Source organism: Canis lupus, chromosome 18, assembly GCF_003254725.2.
Source record: "Canis lupus dingo isolate Sandy chromosome 18, ASM325472v2, whole genome shotgun sequence".
In the NCBI taxonomy this organism is placed as follows: Eukaryota; Metazoa; Chordata; class Mammalia; order Carnivora; family Canidae; genus Canis; species Canis lupus.
Genome location: NC_064260.1, coordinates 35,997,983 through 36,018,133, shown reverse-complemented (window position 1 = coordinate 36,018,133; position 20,151 = coordinate 35,997,983). Strand labels below are relative to the sequence as shown.

The window sequence follows — 20,151 nt, the reverse complement described above, 5'->3', positions numbered from 1 at the left end:
GTCATACTTGTCAATCTTCTATTCAAGGACTTTTACCAGTTGGTGCTGCTCACTGCTCCTCTATAATATATCCTTCAGTTATACTTATACCACATTGCCTTCATTAGTTCTTATCTATATGTCTTTTGCCAGTGGTTTTCACACAGGTGTTCTATACCATTACTGCACATCTTACAATAAGGTGGTATTTAATGAATATTAATCTAAACTCAGTGCTTACATTTTCTAGAACTCCTTCCATAATAACAATAATTGTCTAGTAGGAGAGAAAAATGTTATACAAATAGTCATTCATATAAATTTATAATTACTAACTATGATTAGTACTGTGAAGGAAAGTCCTAGTTAGTAGGAAGGGAAAATTCAAAGGTTAGCAGAATAAAGGAAGCTTCAATAAAGCTGCTCAAACAGACAAAACACGTGAGAGGAGTTAAAGCTACTAAATCTTAATCATTCCTTATTCTAAATCATCCCCCCACATTCTGTATGAACTGATGTAATAATTTGCATATTGATATATTTGCTTTGTGATTTGTTATGTGATTTCATATCCCACTCTGCAAGAGTAAGATCTTTGTTTTGTATCTTTTACACGTCTACTAGAACTCAACCAGTAATTGATATGCAGGAATTATTCTTTGATAATTACGACATCATGCCAAAATGTGTCACAAAAATGCCACTGACAAACACAATTTTAGAAGTAAAATATAATAAAGTCAAAGCCAAGAGTTATGTCAGGTAATATTATTTAGTCAACAAATATTCCACTGAGTTTTCCTTAAATGAAAAGCCACAGTTCTGTTTGAGGATTCATCCTCTTTATATGCTCATGGAAGATATCCCCTTATCAGCTTCAGTGGGTAAATCCTCAGTGTCTAACACCAATGATGGTAGTTATATTTCCCTTGTCCCTTGCATTAAGTAATCAGCTTGTGATCCAATTTTGGCCAATGAGACATGAAGCAAAGTCATCTGGGGAAAGGATTTTTGCCCCAGTAAAAAGAAACACAGGGGTACCTGACTGGCTCAGTCAATAGAGTATGCAATACTTGATACTGAGGTTGTGAGTTCAAGCCCCAATTTGGGTGTAGAGATTACTTTTAAAAATCTTTTTAAAAAGAGAGATATAAGGGGCAGCCCTGGTTGCTCAGTGGTTAGCGCCGCCTTCAGTCCAGGGCCTGATTCTGGAGACCCGGGATCGAGTCCCACGTCGGGCTCCCCGCATGGAGCCTGCTTCTCCCTCTGCCTGTATTTCTGCCTCTCTCTCTGTGTCTCTCATGAATAAATAAATTTTAAAAAACCTTTAAAAAAAAGAGAAATATAAGTGATCAAATATCCATTTTCTTTAGTCAGACATTGTTGAGTGAACATGCAATGAGCCACCTTGTGAATAGGAGTCATATCCAAGGATCTAGCCAATATTCTGAAGATGGCGGAGAGAAAGATACAAAGGACCAGGTTCCCTGAAAACACTGCTGAAACACTGAATTTAACCCTAGAATTGCCCTGCATCTGAGGTTCTTGTTATGTAAGATAATGACTTCTTCGTTTTTAAAGTCATTTTCAGTTGAGTTTTCTATTACTTTGTGCTCATAGTAGCTCACCACATAATCAGTTCTCTAATCATAATTGCTTTACTTTTAGTTTTATTCAAAACCTTTAATAATTTTATAATGAGCTAAAGTATAAGCTATTATGGTATTTTCTAAACATTTTACTTTTACTTAATCAGGAACATTTCACTAGAAACTTCAGCATAAGCATAATAATGACACAGTTTTTTTTTTATTTCCCTGCTCTTCGAAACACAAAGCATCCTTGGTGAATTTAGATTTCTATGGCAGAAATCTGCATGTGGCTAATAATTCTATTCATAAGTAGGAAGTGTGGCTACTTTGACAGATCATGGCTCAATAACAAACATGCAGGTCTAAGTCATCACACAGTTTAGATATGAATTCAACAGCAGGATAATGACAGTTGCTAAGGATTTGTACTTGCTGTCGCTTCATACCAGTGTTGGCTGTCAAAATGTCTCTTTTTCTTATACAGAAGCCATAGATTTTTTTATGGATAGCAATTACTTACAATATACAATGAAGTACATCAAATCTAACAACCACTCTTTAGCCCCTTATTATTTGGTAGTCTCTTTGTTAAATGTAGTCAACCATTTTCATCTAAATTATTTATTTATACTATATATTTGACAAGCATATATTTCTTGCTTTTATATTCTTATGGCATTTAAACCTTCCTGAAGAGTTATGTTTTTTTTTAACATTGTCATTTGTAAAGCTTATCTTTATTCTATTACCATTTTAATGGTAATTAAGTTCTCTAATTGGAATAAATACAAATAAGAAAATGTAAACATAAGGGAAAATGACCCCAAGTACATTCAATAATAAGTCATCAGCTTAAAATACTGAAATGCAACTGATAAAAGAAATAACTGCACATATGTTTGGTGAATTTAACCTTGTATAAAATCTCTGAAGTATATAAAGCACAAAAATTTCATTAAACTTCATCATAACCTTTTTCCAACTTGATGAAATGAATAACCTAAAGATATAAATAACTTTCTACAATTACTAGATAAAATGTGATTTAAACATCATAAAAAGTAAATAATAAAAGTGAACAATTCCTCTCAAATTTTATTTACAACACTAGAAGAAAATATATTTCTAGTTTGGCCTAGAAATTTAGGTAAGGGTATCCCAATTGCAGAGCAATTTCCAGTTATTTTACAACACATACTGTGTCAGATTTTTACTTGCAATTTGATGATTGAATAATAAATAATGTATTATGTTCAAACTACATATATACCCTATAGGAGATATTCAACATCTGTTAAATTAAACTTGTTTACTTGTACAGAAGGAAATTCTAAACAAGAAGAGCAATTTCTTTGTGTAATGGATTCACCTGAGTATAGGACCATCCCATCCAAAGGAAGAAAAAAATAATTCTGCTTATGCAAAAGTAAAAACAAGGTACATCTTAAATCTAAAACCAGAGGAGGTTATAGATACCATATACAATGTTTCCAGAGGAAATTCTATGTCTTCAAAAGGAAATAATATAGTCTTTTAACATTTTAAAAGGAAATAATATATTAATCTTTAGATCTGTAGAGATTTTGTTTTTGAAAAAAATTGGAAAAAGTTATGAGCTATGCAAAGTGTAAATTGTTCAGAATGAAGGTAGAGCACTGAAGGTGCTACCTCGCTTCCTTCACTGCGGCTGGCTTTCCTCACTTCCTTCTGCTGCCCACTCCATGCTGGGAACAGACAGCTCTTCTTTAGAATGACAAAATTCCTAAACTTAAACTGCCCCTGGAAAAGGCAATGTGATCAAATTTTTCTATTTAAAAAAGAATCTGAGATTCATTCCAATTTAAAATATCCAAGATCTAGGTCTCCTGGCTGGCTCAGTTAGTAGAACATGCAACTCTTGATCACAGGGTTGTGAGCTCAAGCCCCATGTTAGGCACAGAGATTACTTTAAAAAAAAAAAAAGTAAAAAAAAAACATATCCAATATAACTAAAATGACATTAAAAAACTGAATGAATAGTTTAGGTGCTGTTAGTCTCCTTGAAAGCAAGATTTGTCTGAAAAAGCAACCCATATAATATATAACAAAAAATTATTGGTAATTAACTTTTAAAGCTGATTTAAGTTCTCATTTAATGTACCAAAAATAATTTCTCCTGCAGGGAACTAAAAATGTTGGCAACACACTCAGCTGCAAATAAGATTTAAAAATCCTATAACTTTCTGTTACACAAATCATGAAATTACATCCTTAGATGATCATCAGCTAAAAATCATTAAAATATTTTATATGTGGGGTAGAAAAGATATTTTTTAAAACATTCTCTTAATTTTATTTAATTTTTTTCATTCTCTTAATTTTAAAATGCAACTTTGTTATTTTTTTAAATATTTTATTTTATATATTCATGAGAGACACACAGAGAGAGGCAGAGACATAGGCAGAGGGAGAAGCAGGCTCTGTGCAGGGAGCCTGCGTGGGACTCGATCCCATGTCTCCAGGGTCATGCCCTGAGCTGAAGGTGGCGCTAAACCACTGAGCCACCTGGGGTGCCTGGAAATACCTTCTATAAATATGACAGAACTATCCATAGATACCTGTTATCAACAAATAATTCTACCATCTGTGTCTCAAAGTCTGGGACACTGTTCTGGGTCACCTGGTACTACCTCAGACTACAGCTAGGTAGGCAAAATTTCCTACTATGCTGCTCCCCTGGAAGTAGCTATAGGAATTAGGCTAGATATTTCCAACTAGATATTGATCTGACCTCCTAGGGGTAAGTCATAAAATGGGAGGATCAGACCGTCTTTGGCATAACATGTTGAACTCATTTACACTGTTGATGATTAGTTTTCTAATCTAATAGGAACTATTAGTTTCCTGTGCGAGGAAGGATCCTGGCACAGCAGCTTTCACTCTGTTAGAAACAAATATAGCAGAGTGACAAAGGAAAAACATTGAAAGAACACAAGAGAGAAGAGTGGATAATGTGAATACAATATAGAATAAATTAATAGCATCAGATAATAACATGAGAATAAAGTGACCAGTCACCGTATGGCTGCAATGAATGGATTTAATACATGTAGGCATATTTTGTAAAATGTATAGTGTGTGTAGTGAAGAGAAACATAATCTCTTGTTGTATAAGTAAAGGAACAACAAATTGACTATATTTTAATAATTATTTCTCATAAAAAGATCACAAAGATGGTAGAAGAAAGGTGGCAAGGAAAACAAGAATGAGACAAGAAAAGTTTTAACCTCAATCAGGGGGAAAATGTCTTTACTCATAGAGAAAATTGCCTCTCTCTGATAATCATATTAATGCCAACGGATCTTAGATTACCATTAGCCTTTATGAACTTGACGTCTTTCAGGTTGAAACTCATCATTTTCTTTTTCATGAAAGTAAAAGATCTCTGGGCATTGTCTTTGACTTTCCATTCGATTACCAAGAAAAGGTTTACTTTGTTTTCTAGGTACATCATAATCAAAGTTGATGGTAATAGGTAATAGTGACAGAAATGAAGTTAGGATTCAGACAAAGAAATATGAATAACACATTGAAACAAACTATTAAAAAAATGGCAGTAGGAAGGTGATTCCATGAAAAGAAAGATTGACATTAAAAAAAGGACAAACCCAGAGTTAAAAAAGACTTAGAATCAGAAAAAGAAAATGAGAAAAAGGAAAGAAACTGTATAAATGAAATTACAGTTAACTCCAACAGAAAAAATAAAGAATCTAAAAATACACAAAAGAGGGCAGCCCGGGTGGCTCAGCGGTTTAGCATCGCCTTCAGCCCAGGGTTCTGATCCCAGGGACCCGGGATTGAGTCCCACGTCAGCTTCCCTGCATGGAATGGAGCCTGCTTCTCCCTCTGCCTGTGTCTCTGTCTCTGTCTGTCGCTCTCTCTGTGCTATATTGTTATAGATGGGTAATATGTTATATTGTTATATTACCCATTGTTATATTGGGTAATAATGTTCTAAGAGATTATCTAGGCATATAGCTAGTACACTGTGTAAATAACCTCAAGCACTGCTAATATGCACAGAAGTCAGAGAAATAAAGCAAAACAAAAATTAGCTAAAAGTATAGATTTCACTTTTACTTAAATTTACCAACACACACACAAAAGTTTTAAGATATAAATGTAACCTGGCATTTTTATAGGAGATTAACATAATGCTTAATTTATGAATATTTTCTTCAGTGCTCTTATAGTATAAGTTTTCCATGTAACATAAAGACTCCGACATCAGGGCAGCCCTGGTGGCTCAGCAGAATGGTTCTGCCTTCAGTCCAGGGCATGCTCCTGGAGACCCGGAATTGAGTCCCACGTCAGGCTCCCTGCATGGAGCCTGCTTCTCCCTCTGTCTGTGTCTCTGCCTCTCTCTCTCTGTGTCTCTCATGAATAAATAAATAAAATCTTAAAAAAAAAAAAAAAGACTCTAACATCACATTTAGCTAGCCAAAAGCTTATCAAAACCTGATAGGGCGCCCAGGTAGCACAGTGGGTCAAGCACCTGATTCCTGGTTTCGGCTCAGGTCATGATCTCAGGGTTGTGAGATTGAGACCTTCATTGGGCCCTGTGCTGGGTGTGGAGCCTGCTTGGGAGTCTCTCCCTCTGACCCTCCCCTATCTCTCCCACTCCCTCCTGGTGTGCTTTCTCTCTAAAACTAAAACTAAATGGATACAGTGCAGGTTAAGTGTTTAGCAGGGTGACTTGGCATAGAGCAAATATTATCTTCCCTGCCATACCATTTTTATCATTTTGCTACTGTCCGAGTCAAACTCAGGGATAATTTATGTTTATAGCATCATCTACCTTTTACCTTCCCATAAAATAAAAGAAATTGAAGGGTTCTAATCCAGGCAACTATCTTTATAGCCCATCACATTCCCAAGTTATTATTGACATCATCTCCACAAAATATTGAGCATTTATATAGACAGCATTCTACAATCACTTTATCTCCTTCAGAATTCAGATTAAGCTGCTGAAATAACATTCTTACCTTGGTAGATCTTTGGAAATATATTTGTAAATTAGGTGAATGGTATCTCCATTGAAGGTGCCTTCAGCATTGCTCTGCTGTGATACCTCCATGGCTCTAGTCAAGGGTGATAAAGAAGACTGAGAAAGAAATGCTTCATGGTCATCTTTTTCTCTTTTTGCCATTTTCAGCTAAAAATGAGGAAGAATATTATTTAACTTAAAAGGTAAAACCATCCAGGGTTATAAATTGATCCTGGATCTTAATCACAATTTATTTCTCATCATGTTTGAGGCTATGCAGCAGTTGCTAAATAGGTCTCGTGATGAAAAAAACAGATGAAAGCTTAAAGGAAAACAAAAGTAGGAATCTAAGTCTTTGAATGGTATAATACTGGGGCACCTGTGTGGCTCATTCAGTAGAGCATGCCACTTTTGATCTCTGGGTTGTGAGTTTGAGCCCCATGTTAGGTGTAGAGATAACTTTTTAAAAAGATATTTGTTTGAGAGAGAGAGAGAGAGAGAGAAAGAGAGAAAGAGGGAGAGGGACCAGCAGATGTGGGGCTCGATCCTACAACCCTGAGATCATGACTTGAGCTGAAACCAAGAGTCTGATGTTTAGCTGACTGAGCCACCCAGGTGCCCAGGGAATGCAATTTTATTTTATTTATTTATTCATGAGAGACACACAGAGAAGGCAGAGACCTAGGCAGAGGGAGAAGCAGGCTCCTGCCTCTGCATATTCTACTTAACCTCCTGCAGGTAGGGAGCCTGATGCGGGACTTGATCCTGGAATTCCAGGATCATGTCCTGAGCCGAAGGCAGCTGCTCAACCGCTCAACCAGCTGAGCCACCCAGGCGTCCCAGGGAATGCAATTTTATTTATTTTTTTTAATTTTTAAAAAAGGATTTTATTTATTTATTCATGAGAGACAGAGAGAGAGAGAGATAGAGAGAGAGAGAGAGAGAGAGGCAGAAACACAGGCAGAGGGAGAAGCAGGCTCCATGCAGGGAGCCTGATGTGGGACTTGATCCGGGATCTCCAGGATCAGGCCCTGGGCTGAAGGCTGCGCTAAACCGCTGAGCCACCGGGGCTGCCCCTGGAATGCAATTTTAAATAGGTTTTCTCATTGAGGTGATAAAATCTTGCCAAGTACTTAAAAGAGGGTCTTTGTTGTGTGTAGTTGAATTGAATCCTGAAACTCTTGATATTCCTTGAACTAAATTGCTTTCCAGAAAAGCAAGTTAGCTAGTTAGCAAGTTGCTAGACTTATTGTTAATTAAGCATACAGAAGATCGAAAGAACTATAATATAATTTATACTCACAAGTATTATGGAAAAATACACACGTATAATATATAAGATCATTTCTTCTTTTTCCACTTTCTAGCCATGTGACCTTGAGTACTATACCCTTTCTGAGCTTCCGTACTTTCATTTGCAAAACAGGTTATCCACATGGTTATGAGGATTAAGTAAATAAAGTGGTGAACGTGAAAGCATCAGGCACAGTACTTGGCACATAATAGACATTCATGTAATGTTAGATGAATCCAAATTTATATCAGAATAAGAAAAGGTATCTCTTTCTCCATAGTTTAATAAGAAAAGGTGCTATTCTCTGCCCAGCACTCCTCTGGTGTTCCAACCGAAGACTAAAGGGCTACTGGCCTTCATACTCTCCCTACCCCTTTAAGCATCTCACAGCAGGAGGGACAAGGTTCTCCTCTCAGGCTTCCATAACAACCACTGCTTGTTCAATTCGTCCATAGGTTGAGTCTTCCTAATTGAGGAATGCTTTTATAAACAGCTGAAAAACTCCAGCTGTTAATAGCGAGGCAAAATTATGTGATTAGACAGTAAATCACCTTTGACTGCCCTGGTGTGTTTATTATAATTATTAAAACCTAAGAAAATCTGCACCAAACTATTAAAAAATATCCCTTGAAATATAGTAATAGTTTTACTTTTTATGTATGCATAATTACAATCCTAATCTTCACCAAAAGAGATAATCATTTTAGTGATAGGTATAGTTTTATTTTCCATGTAAAAATAGTTTTAGGATGCCTTTTGGTAGAATAAATTATATAAGTGCGAAATCATTACCATTATTAAATGCAATATTTCTGCTGTAGCATTACTATAAAATCAGTGTTATCCTCACTAAAAGTGGAACATATTAACAGGTTAAGTAGACTATGTGGAATACGATAGGTTTGCAGATAACATTCATGCACATCGCTAATTAAAAGAAAAGTAATTGTTAATTAGAAATTAAAGAAATAAAAATGTGTTAATTTTCATTTGACTCACACTATTACAATATTTTAGCACAGTACAGGTAAAGGCACTGCTTATGTTTTAGTAACACATGCATAGTTTATTTACTTACACAATGAAAAACCTCTTTTTTACTTTCCATCTCTTAATCATTTGACATGAAGATAAGCTCTCACTCATGCCCACCTCTAGATCTGTTCTTCCACTTTTTTTTTTTTTTTTTTTTTTTAAAGGCATTCAAGTACACATGGTTCTAGGCCTGGACTCTGGAGCCAGAGTGTCTGGGTTTAGCATCCCCACTGCCCAATTACTAGCTGTGACATCTTGGATAAGTCACACAACATCTTTCTGCATCAGTTTCTTCATCTATAAGAAAGGGTTAAGAATAGTAGCCACTTTATAAAGTTGATGTGCTGGCACATAGTAGGTACAATGTATCAGGTACAGAAGAAAAAAGACATGATAGTCTTCAAGTTGGGATACTAACTACCAAAACCAAAACAGTACATGGGGCATGCAGGTGTGGATAGTTATAAGCAGATCAATGTCCAGATCTTGCCTTTCACATATATGCTTTCCTAAAGAAAGTCTAAAAAAGACTTTCAAGCATAAAAGATAAAATTTTGTAGAAGAAATGTAGTGGAAATAAAAGTTTAAGGAGAAAAGAACATATGTAAAATTTCCAGCTATTGAAGAAGAGACAGCTAATGTTTTTAATGTTTTAGTGTTTTTAAATCCCTGTAAGTATTCAACGCTGGGTCCAGAAATGTACCATGATTGTGTGACATCTGATTATGTCTGAAAACAAGGAATCTATCAAAGGCAAGTGAGGTGTGTTAGGTGTCCAACTCTTGATTTCAGCTGGGGTCATAATCTCAGGGTCGTGGGACTGAGCCGGTGTCGGGAACTGTGCTCAGTGCTGAGTTGGCTTAGGATTCTCTTTCTCCTTCTCCCTCTACTCTTCCCCTGCTTGTGCTCTCTTGCCCAATAAATAAATAAATAAACAAATAAATAAATAAAGTCTTTTAAAAATGGCGAATAAAATAACCATTTTATGCGTGTGATTTTAAAAAAATAAATATTATCTTTTAGAAATACAAACCAAAGTATTTTTAAGTAAATATGATTGAGATTTGCTTTAAAACACTCTTAAAAGTAGAAGGGGGTATAAATAAAAATAGTAGAAAATTTATGGTTAACTTGGGTTAACATGAGGGTTTGTTTTACTATTTTTTACTGTGTGTTTGAAAATGTTCACAATAAAATTTTTTTTCAGATTTTATTTATTTGAGAGATAGAGAGAGATAGTGAGAGAGAGCATGAGCAGAGGGAGGGGCCCAGGGAGAGGGAAAGAATTTCAAGCAGACTCCACACTGAGTGTGGGGTCTGATACAGGGCTCTATCTCACAACCCTGAGATCATGACCTGAGACAAAACCAAGAGTCAGATGCTCAACGGCCTGAGCTACCCAGGTACCCTATGTGTTCACCATTTCTTACGAGTATCATCATCCCATTTGTTTCCTTATCTTGTATAGCAGAATTGAATATTCAAACATTATATGGTGTCTTCTAGTGAGCTAGAGATATAAGGAACAAAGGAAAGCATGAACGTGGAAGAAAGAAACAAGACAAGAAGTATGGAAATGCCATCATCTTAAAAGTAATATATCTAGTAATTCCACTACTGAGTATTTACCCAAAGAAAACAATAATTCGAAAAGAAAAAACTGGAGTCCCATGTTTATTACAGCAATATTTACAATAGCTAAGATATGGAAGTAACCCAAATGTCCATCCATAGATGAATGGATAAAAAAAAGTAATGGGATATTACTCAGCCATAAAAATGAATGAAACCGGGATGCCTGGGTGGCTCAGCAGTTGAGCATCTGCCTTTAGCTCAGGGCCTGATCCTGGATTCCCAGAGGATCAAGTCCCACATTGGGCTCCCTGCATGGAGCCTGCTTCTCCCTCTGCCTGTGTCTCTGCCTTTCTCTCTCTCTCTCTGTGTCTCATGAATAAATAATAAAATCTTAAAAGAAAAAAAAAAAAGGCTTCAAGTCATTTTTCTCTAGTTTCCAGAACAGATAGTTTGTACATATTTAATGGGACAAGGGTCAGAGTTAACCTCCAAAGATGAGTCCCAAGCAATGCATATTTGGAAATCCTTATATAGAGCTCTTGGCCATATTTCACCTAGTCAGAATGCATACCTGTCCTCTGAAGACTATTGTAGCATTCCAGCAGTAGAATACCTTATTTCTGGTCATCTGATTTGGTCTCACTGATTTAACTGCTATTAACTTCTCCCAAATGCTGAAATAGTCTCTTGATTCCACAGTAGAAGCCATTATACCTTGTGGTTGTACCCTCAGATATATTAAATATTGTCAAGATAATGACCTTATTAGGAGACATGTGGAAGGCTACCCTGCATGAAATGTACCTTTTTGGTGTTGTATAAACATGTAAAATATGTATTAATCATCTAGATTGCTAATTATAATTTTTAAAATAAAATTTTCAGGGATCCCTGGGTGGCGCAGCGGTTTGGCGCCTGCCTTTGGCCCAGGGCGCGATCCTGGAGACCCGGGATCGAATCCCACGTCGGGCTCCCGGTGCATGGGGCCTGCTTCTCCCTCTGCCTGTGTCTCTGCCTCTCTCTCTCTCTCTGTGTGACTATCATAAATAAATAAATAAAATAAATAAATAAATAAAATAAATAAATAAATAAAAAAAATATAAAAAAATAAAATTTTCAGCAATGGAAATGTATAGCTTAATGTAGAACAGACTGTTTTTCTAATTTTATAATTTAATAGTTGTATTTCAGAGGATAGCTGTTTTATCAAAATTTGTTTTATAAATATAATTGTTCAGGGCAGCCTGGGTGGCTCAGTGGTTTTAGTGCCGCTTTCGGCCCAGGGCATGATCCTGGAGACCCGGATCGAGTCCCATGTCTGGCTCCCTGCATGGAGCCTGCCTCTCCCTCCGCCTGTATCTCTGCCTCTCTCTCTCTCTCTCTCTCTCTCTCTCTCTCTGTGTGTCTCCCATGAATAAATAAATAAAATCTTTAAGAAAAAAAAATCATTGTTCAATTGGGAAAAAAAAAGTGAGAGGATTAAAGATTGGAGTCCCAGACTCTCAAATAAGTTACTTTTCCTGTTGGAATGTTTTGTCGTACTACTATACAAACTAAACGTCCTAGGATAAACCCACCAATCAGCTTTGCCTTATTCTATGCTACCAGAACAATGGTTAGCAGAACAGTTCTTGCATATTGTTATCAATTTATCATCTAGTCACACATTGTTATGATAAACAAATCAAGTTTACTTAAACATAAAGAAGACTTCTTTGTGGTCCTCCAAATGTGTTTTCCCTAAAACCATTTTGATAATTCCTGATCCCGTCATTATTCCATTCAATCCATCAAATGTTATTAAATACCAACTATTCCCAGACTAAAATAGACAATAAATTTAATGTTGGACAAGAAAACAGTATTTCTCCACTAGCTGAATTTTCATTACTGAATATAAACACATTTTTTACTAACTTGTCCTATTAAAAACAATCAGATGATAATTGGAATCTTTTTTTTAAGATTTTAAATCTTAAAATCTGCCCAATAATCGGAATTATTACAGAAATACCCATATTAAGAGTGGAAAGAAAATTATAAAAAAAAAGTCTCATAATTTCTCATCCTTGGAGTTAGCCACTATAATTGTTTTAAGGCTTTCATCTATGATTTTACATCTATGTAAAATCTATGATTTTTAAAAAAGATTTATTTATTTAGGGCAGGCTGGGGGGCTCAGCGGTTTAGCGCCGCCTTTGGCCCAGGGCCTGATCCTTGGGACCTGGGATCGAGTCCCACATCGGGCTCTCTGCTTCGGGAGCCTGCTTCTCCCTCTGCCTGTGTCTCTGCCTCTCTCTCTCTCTCTGTGTGTCTCTCATGAATGAATAAATAAAATCTTAAAAAATAAAGATTTATTTATTTGAGAGACACACACAGAGAGAGAGAGAGAGAGAGAGAGCATGAGTGAGCATGAACAGGGGGAAGGGCAGAGAGAGAATCTTCAGCGGAAACCAAGATGGGGCTCAAACTCATGACCCATGAGACCGTGACCCTATCCAAAACCAAGACTTGGATGCTTAACCAACTAATCTAGGTGCCCTGAGATATTGCCTTTCCTTTAAACAAAAGTGTGACCATATTAAATATATAGTTTATATACAGTTGTGTTCACTGAATGAGAATATTTTTATGTTATTAAATATTTGTTGAGAACATAATTTTTAATTTTTTAAAATATCTTATAGATAGTTGCTCCAAATACTTCCTGTTGTAAATAAAGCTGTGGTTTTCTTTTTTTTTTTTTTAAACGTTTTTTAAATTTATTTATGATAGTCATACAGAGAGAGAGAGAGGCAGAGACACAACAGGCAGAGGGAGAAGCAGGCTCCATGCACCGGGAGGATGTGGGATTTGATCCCGGGTCTCCAGGATCGTGCCCTGGGCCAAAGGCAGGCGCCAAACCGCTGCGCCACCCAGGGATCCAAAGCTGTGGTTTTCATATGCACCTTTGACCTTACCACAGAAAAGTTCCTAAACTAAAAAAAGTTTTAGAAGTTAAATTCCCAGATCAAAGTGTATGAACAATTTTAAGGCTGCTCATGTATATTTCCAATTTGGATTTCTTTTTTACAAATGTACAAATTTCGCTGGGTGGCTCAGTGGTTTAGTGCCTGCCTTAGGCCCAGGGCTGATCCTTGATTCAGGATCAAGTCCCACATCAGGCTCCCTGCATGGAGCCTGCTTCTCCCTCTGCCTATGTCTCTGCCTCTCTCTCTCTCTCTCTCTCTCCCTGTGTCTCTCATGAGTGAATAAATAAATAAAATCTTAAAAAAAAAAAAGTACCAATTTCTAAAGCTACCAGAAAATAGTATACGGACACTTATCTAATAGTATTCATTACTAGAATAAAATATTATCTCTTAACCTGACCAATTTTATAGTTATTTTCTAACTGGTAGTGAAAATTTAATTTTTAAAACTATCATTATTTAAATTTTTAATTATATTAATACTCAAGGAGGAACATTAAGGGCTAATCAGAGATTTTTATTGACTTTATTTTACTCAGAAACCATTCTATTAAAAGAATTCCTAAAATATGGAATATATATGTTAAACTTCTAGATATTTTAAAGATAACTGAGTTCAAAATATCTAATTAGCCCAAAAGCCCCTTTCCCATATACTTATGAGAACATACCCAATTATCTTGAAAAAGGCAATTAAAATTACTATTAATAATCTTAATACTAGGACATGTTATAATTCATTTGATAATTACATTTCCCACAAAGATACTGTCAACATAAACTGTGAAACTGCAGATCCATCCTGTTTACAAGTATCAGAGACAATATGCTCACTATTCTGTTGTACTTAAATGTTGTATTGCAGTTTTTCTTAACAGGTAATACGTGACATGAAACATGTCTGATTTTATGCTTCATAACTTCCATTCTGATGTTTAACATTAAGAAAATATATTTATGTATCACACATGTCAAAAAATAATTTAAATAAACTAAGAAAAATAATAACAATCATGCCTTTCATTTCACATGCAAAATATGAATCTTTTATTCATAGATATCAAAGAACCATCTGCAATCAGAAATGCAAGCCATTTATATTTTCTGATTTGTGTAGGTAATGTTAAATATCTAAGTTCTTATTTTAGATTTTCAGAAATTTGTTATGAATCAAAATATTAAGTCATAAAAATAAGAAAAATCAAGAGATTACCTTTTAAGATTGACACACAAGTTTTAAAAATTATTTCTATTGTTTATTCTATTTTAATAACAAGTAAAAAATGTAATTATTTTGATTTTAAAAACATATACCAGAAAAGGTGCCAGGCTGAAGTTTACATTATTTATTGCTATTTTTCTTCAAAAATATGCATTAGAATAAATATTTTTCTAAGCTTCAAAATAAATACAGTACATGGTTCTGGCGTATTTATTTTTTTTTGAAAAGGTGCTCTGAATCTTAGACAACATAAATACTAGGCAGTGTGGTGGTTGCCATAGTAACAAATAAATAGGAGCATAAAAATACATTCCACTTTTCAAATGTATACACTTTTTTCATAAATATTCATATTTTATAGGTAAAAGATTATTCAACTCTTGCCTTACCTTCCCTTTTAGAGAGAGAAACATCTAATTCTTTAGAAATTAGAAATAAAAAAATTATCATGTAGCAATAGAGCAGGTTCAAAAAAGTTTTAAAATGCTATATGGGAAATCTTAAGGATGTTTATGTCAATTTTCCAAAATGAAGGCAGGAGAAAAAACTGCTTTCATTTTATATTACTTTAATAGTCAGGTCTTTGGGTAAGGATGAAATTGCATAAACTTCTTTTCCTCCCAAGCATGAAATTCCCCTTTATTTTGCATAAGTTTATTATTCACATGCATTAAATGTAGCACTTGACCATGGAAGGCTGAAAGCTTTGTTGATCAGAAAGAAGTCCAAGAAATTTAATACAAACCCATGAGCTACTACTTGAATAAATGATCTGAAAATTTTTATGCCAATGTGCTAAACTGGAATTCAAAGAGTTGCTTCTTTTCTCCTCCTCTTTCATTAAAACACAATCTTCTTGTTTACAGATAGCCTAGTAGTCACAAAAAGTATATTGATAAAATGTTGTGAGTTTTATACTTATAGCCAACGAGGATTTATTATACATTTTAAAGGACTGGAGAGGGGCAGCGTGATAAGTCATGACGTCAAGTTTGAAATCTTTTGAAAAGTACTGACGTAAGCCACCAAAACAGAACAGGAAGACTGCTTAACTATTACTGGGAAACAAATCCTTCAAGTACAATTACATTCATTTGGACTTCTAATTTGTTCCAATAACAACTATCATATAACATTCTCCTAGAGTGAGAATTCAGAATTTTAAAAGATCGCCATCTAGGCAGAGTGCCAAATAAGAGGTGACAAAGCAGTGCTGTGGGGCTTCTCTTGTGCGAACTCCTTGATGGAGAAGCCATGTATGGTACTGGCTGAGGACTGACTGAACCAGCCTGTAAGAGGAGCAACATTCATCAAACATACATATGATCCTACCCACTTTTATTGAGGAGAAATCAAGTTTTTTTCCTTGAGGAGATAGTAAATTTAAAGTTTAAGAAGTCCAAAAAATGAATTAAGATATTAGTCAAATATTTATGAGTATTGGAATAAAATAAGTTATACAGATGGATGTGACTAGTGCAAAGAAAAAAAAATCATCATCTTGTCATTCCTCTTTCTTCTCAATCTTTTAAAAAGATTTTATTTATTTATTCATGAGAGACAGAGACACACACACACACACACACAGAGAGAGAGAGAGAGAGAGAGAGGGAGAGGCAGAGACACAGGCAGAGGGAGAAGCAGGCTCCATGCAGGGAGACTCGACGTGGGACTCGATCCCGGGGCTGGATCTCAAGGCTCCAGGATCACACCCTGGGCTGAAGGCGGCGCTAAACTGCTGAGCCACCCGGGCTGCCCTCCTCTCAATCTTTTAAACTGTGTCCCACTCCTTGTACTATCCTAAAGTAGTGGGCAAATATCCCTGGAGACTGGGAAAGGGAAAACATACCTATCTTTAAAACAAGGGGAAAATGAGTTGGCAATTAGACAGCTTAGTTTAACCTGGAAACATGCAAAAACAAATTAAACAATCAATTAGTAACACCTAGAAGGGCATAAAATACTGGAAAACAACCAGTATAGTATCTCAAAAGCAAATATGCCAAATGGACTTAATATCTTTTTTCTGATAGAATGACAGGTCAAATTATTAAGAAGCGAATTGTGTAGTCTATTTCAGGGTTGTAAGCCTTTTTATTCTATTCTCTAATTCGAGATAAGCAAAAATGATTAAGAAGAAAAGAATGTAAAAACTGTCTTCATTGCTAAACCAATGGCTATTTCCTCTCTCTTGAGGATCTGTTTCATAAAAGTCTTTATTGATGACTAGTCATTTCTTTTTTTTTTTTTTTAAGATTATTCATGAGAGACATAGACACAGAGAGACACAGGCAGAAGGAGAAGCAGGATTCCTGCAGGGACCCCGATGCGGAACTTGATCCCAGGACCCCAGGATCACAACCTGAGCAAAAGGCAGATGCTCAACCACTGAGCCACCACCCAGGTGTCCTGATGACTAGTCATTTCTTGACCACCTTTTTATTTAGCTCCCCCACATAAATCCCTAAGATGTCTCAAAATTTGAAGGTTTATTTCCTTAATTTTCTTCCAATTTGTTGATCCTTCTTTTTCCTAGAGATCTTAAATGACATGTTGCTTCAGGTAAGTGATGCTGCATTAGGACATGATGCAAGCCCATTTTAGGTAGAAGCTTTGAAAGGGAAAGAAAGAATGCTTTGTGAATGACATTAGAAGGATTTTCTATGACTAGAAAAAGTGATAAGTAATGGAATGGTAGTAAATAGAAGTGCTCATAAAAACACTCAAAACTTTAATAATGTGAAGAATAGCTGTTATTTGGTTAGAAGAGGGAGATATGTAAAGACTTCCAAGTGTGTAGAGTCAAGAAATGAATCCAGTTTTCAAGGAGAGAAGTCTTTGTGACATATGATCAACCAACTAATTACACAACAGAGTCAGAAGCATAACTAAGGTGGAAAGAGGCACCAGTTGAAAAACGAAGTAAAAAATCTGGTCTCTATTACAGAATCAGACAAGAGCCAACTGCTATGTTGAACCAGCCTGCCTATGGTACCAGAAGAATTATTGTTCCTCGTTATGTAACTAATATCCTTCTTTTCCCAGCTTCTGTTACTATTTAAGTTTATATACCTTAGGAAGAAAAAAATTTGATCTCTGAATTTTGTTCGACTTTAACTCTTTTTCTAACCCTAAATACTATGTAAACAAGCAATCAGAGATGCTGCCAAGCTAGAGAGGGAAGAGTGTACCTTGCATATTATCTATGCAGGGTAATCAAGAAGGAAATGGGTAGAAGGCTTGGTGGCTCAGTTGGTTGAGAATCCAACTCCTGATTTTGGCTTAGACCAGCTGTTGGGATGCTGGGATTGAGCCCCACCTCAGGCTCAGTGGGGAGTCAGTGAGGATTCTCTCCCTCTCTGTCTGCCTCTCCCCGCTAAAATAAATAAATAAATCTTTAAAAAAAAAAAAAAAGGAAGGAAACGGGGGCAAGTAACAACTCCAACCTTCCTCTCTTATATTCTTGCAACACAAAGCAGTCATGTCCTTCTTTCCCAATCTCAACTTACAACATTCCAGATAAAATTGACTTCAGTTTATTAGTAACAAATACTAAGAACAGGGAGGAATACTTATATTTACCAAGCCAGGACTGTAATCAATAATTTATTTTGGGCAACCTGGGTTGCTCAGCGGCTTAGCACTGCCTTTAGCCCAGGACGTGATCCTGTAGTCCCAGGATTGAGTCCCACATCAGACTCCCTGCATGGACCCTGCTTCTCCCTCTGCCTGTATCTGCCTGTCTCTCTCTCTCTCTCTCTCTCTCTCTCATAACTAAAATCTTTAAAAACTTTATTTTAATAGCTGAAAAAAATAATCGTGCAGATTCAGAAAATATAAAGGCAGGGCACTGGAATGGAAAGACCTCTGGAACTAAGCCAAGAAATTCTGGAGCTGTGATCTTAGTTTTGGGCCAGATGTTGGGTAATTCCTAAACCTTCTTGGGCTCATTTTCTTTAAGAAAAGACAAGGAAGAATGATAGTACAGGCAAACTCTAAAGTTCTTCTATCTGTAAAGTAAAAGCCATTTAGTAGAAGATCTTTCATATAGAGGAGTTAAGGCAGTATGAAAGAAAATGCAAAAGATGTGGACTCACCTTATTTGAGTTTGAATATTGCCTCTGTCCCTCTTAAGACTTATTTCCTTATTATATGACAATAGTATCTGCCCTATCTACCTTACAGAATTGTTGTACAGATCAAATGAGGAAATACATGACGTATGAAAGTGCTTATTATTTATAAACATTAGTCCTCATTTTTGTATTTAGTTCTGCATCCTGCACTAGGAAAGAAACTTTAGACAAAGTAGCATGTGTTCCAGGGACTCCTTGTTATCAGAGAAAATGCAGCATTTATAATTTATAATTTAGGAGTATCTGTTTCCTCAGCTGTTTATTTGCTAAGAGTGTCACAGGGGTACAGCCCAGGTTCCTAGGAACTCAGTTATCATTGGAAAAATATGTAAGGTTTCTAAACCAACTCAAAGTGGAGACTTTGGCTCATGTCAAGTAGCTATGTTGGTTGGTGGTATGTTAGAAGTAGAACAAGAGGGGGGAAAAGTAGAAAGAGAAAAAGGAGAATTGGCTGTGCTGTAGAAGGAATAAACTTCAAGTCTAACTAACACTAAGACAAGGAATATGAGCAGAAAGGAGTTGAGGACACTGTATATCACCAGTCTGATTCTGTAAAGTGTGCTAGTTGGACCTGCCTTATAGATGAAGGAGGTCCTAGTAGACAAAATAAACAGGGAGGTCATCAGACATAAAGAAGAACACATTTGGAAAGCTTAGCCAGTGAAAATATTAAATTTGGCTACTAAATGCAAGGATCTTAACCTTTTTTTTTTTTTTTTTTTTTACTGATAATTTGCTTTTATCATTATCCTATCTGAATTTTCACTGAGTAAATATGTGTTAAATTTCAGATGGCTCTCAACTTTTCAGAACATAAAAAGTTCATCTGTGAAAGCCTGGCACATCTACCTGATATATATAAAATTGAAATAAAATATAAATAATCAGAGGCACCTGGGTGGCTCAGTGGTTGTGGGTCTGCCTTTGACTCAGGTTGTGATCCCAGAGTCCTGGGATTGAGTCCTACATCAGGTTCCCTGCAGGGAGCCTGCTTCTCCCTCAGCCTATGTCTCTGCGTCTCTCTGTGTCTCTCATGAATAAATAAAAATCTTAAATATATATATATATATTTATATTTATATATAAATATATATAATCAAATATAAAATCAGGAGAATGATTTCTAAGATTCATGTAAAAATTCATTTTAATTGATTTATAATCACATTATCATATAGATTATGGTCTTCATAAATAAAGGTGAACCCAGGATGGCATGCCTCTCTAAGAGATTGTATACCATGGAGCAAACCACAGCAAAAAGGTAAAAAAGGACTAAAGCAAGGCAGAGTCTCATTAGTGCAATGAAATTCAAT

General features: G+C 35.8%; 1 protein-coding gene across 21 annotated transcripts in view; it reads right to left on the bottom strand.

The window, feature by feature from the left end:
• The window catches only part of DCDC1 (doublecortin domain containing 1), a 482,427-nt gene that overhangs the window by 453,976 nt on the left and 8,300 nt on the right, over positions 1-20,151 (bottom strand). For 13 of the 21 annotated variants that reach the window (XR_007403614.1, XR_007403613.1, XR_007403622.1 and 10 more), the window contains one exon: positions 6,600-6,769. The exons of 2 other annotated variants lie outside the window; for them this stretch is intronic. Coding sequence is in view for 3 of the 19 variants with exons in the window: in XM_035701486.2 (XP_035557379.2) it covers positions 6,600-6,769 (170 nt within the window). In the remaining 16 variants the exon portion in view is untranslated. The remainder of the gene's footprint in view (positions 1-6,599; positions 6,770-20,151) is intronic. 6 more of the 21 variants (XR_007403623.1, XR_007403627.1, XR_007403624.1 and 3 more) reach the window with 1 other exon arrangement.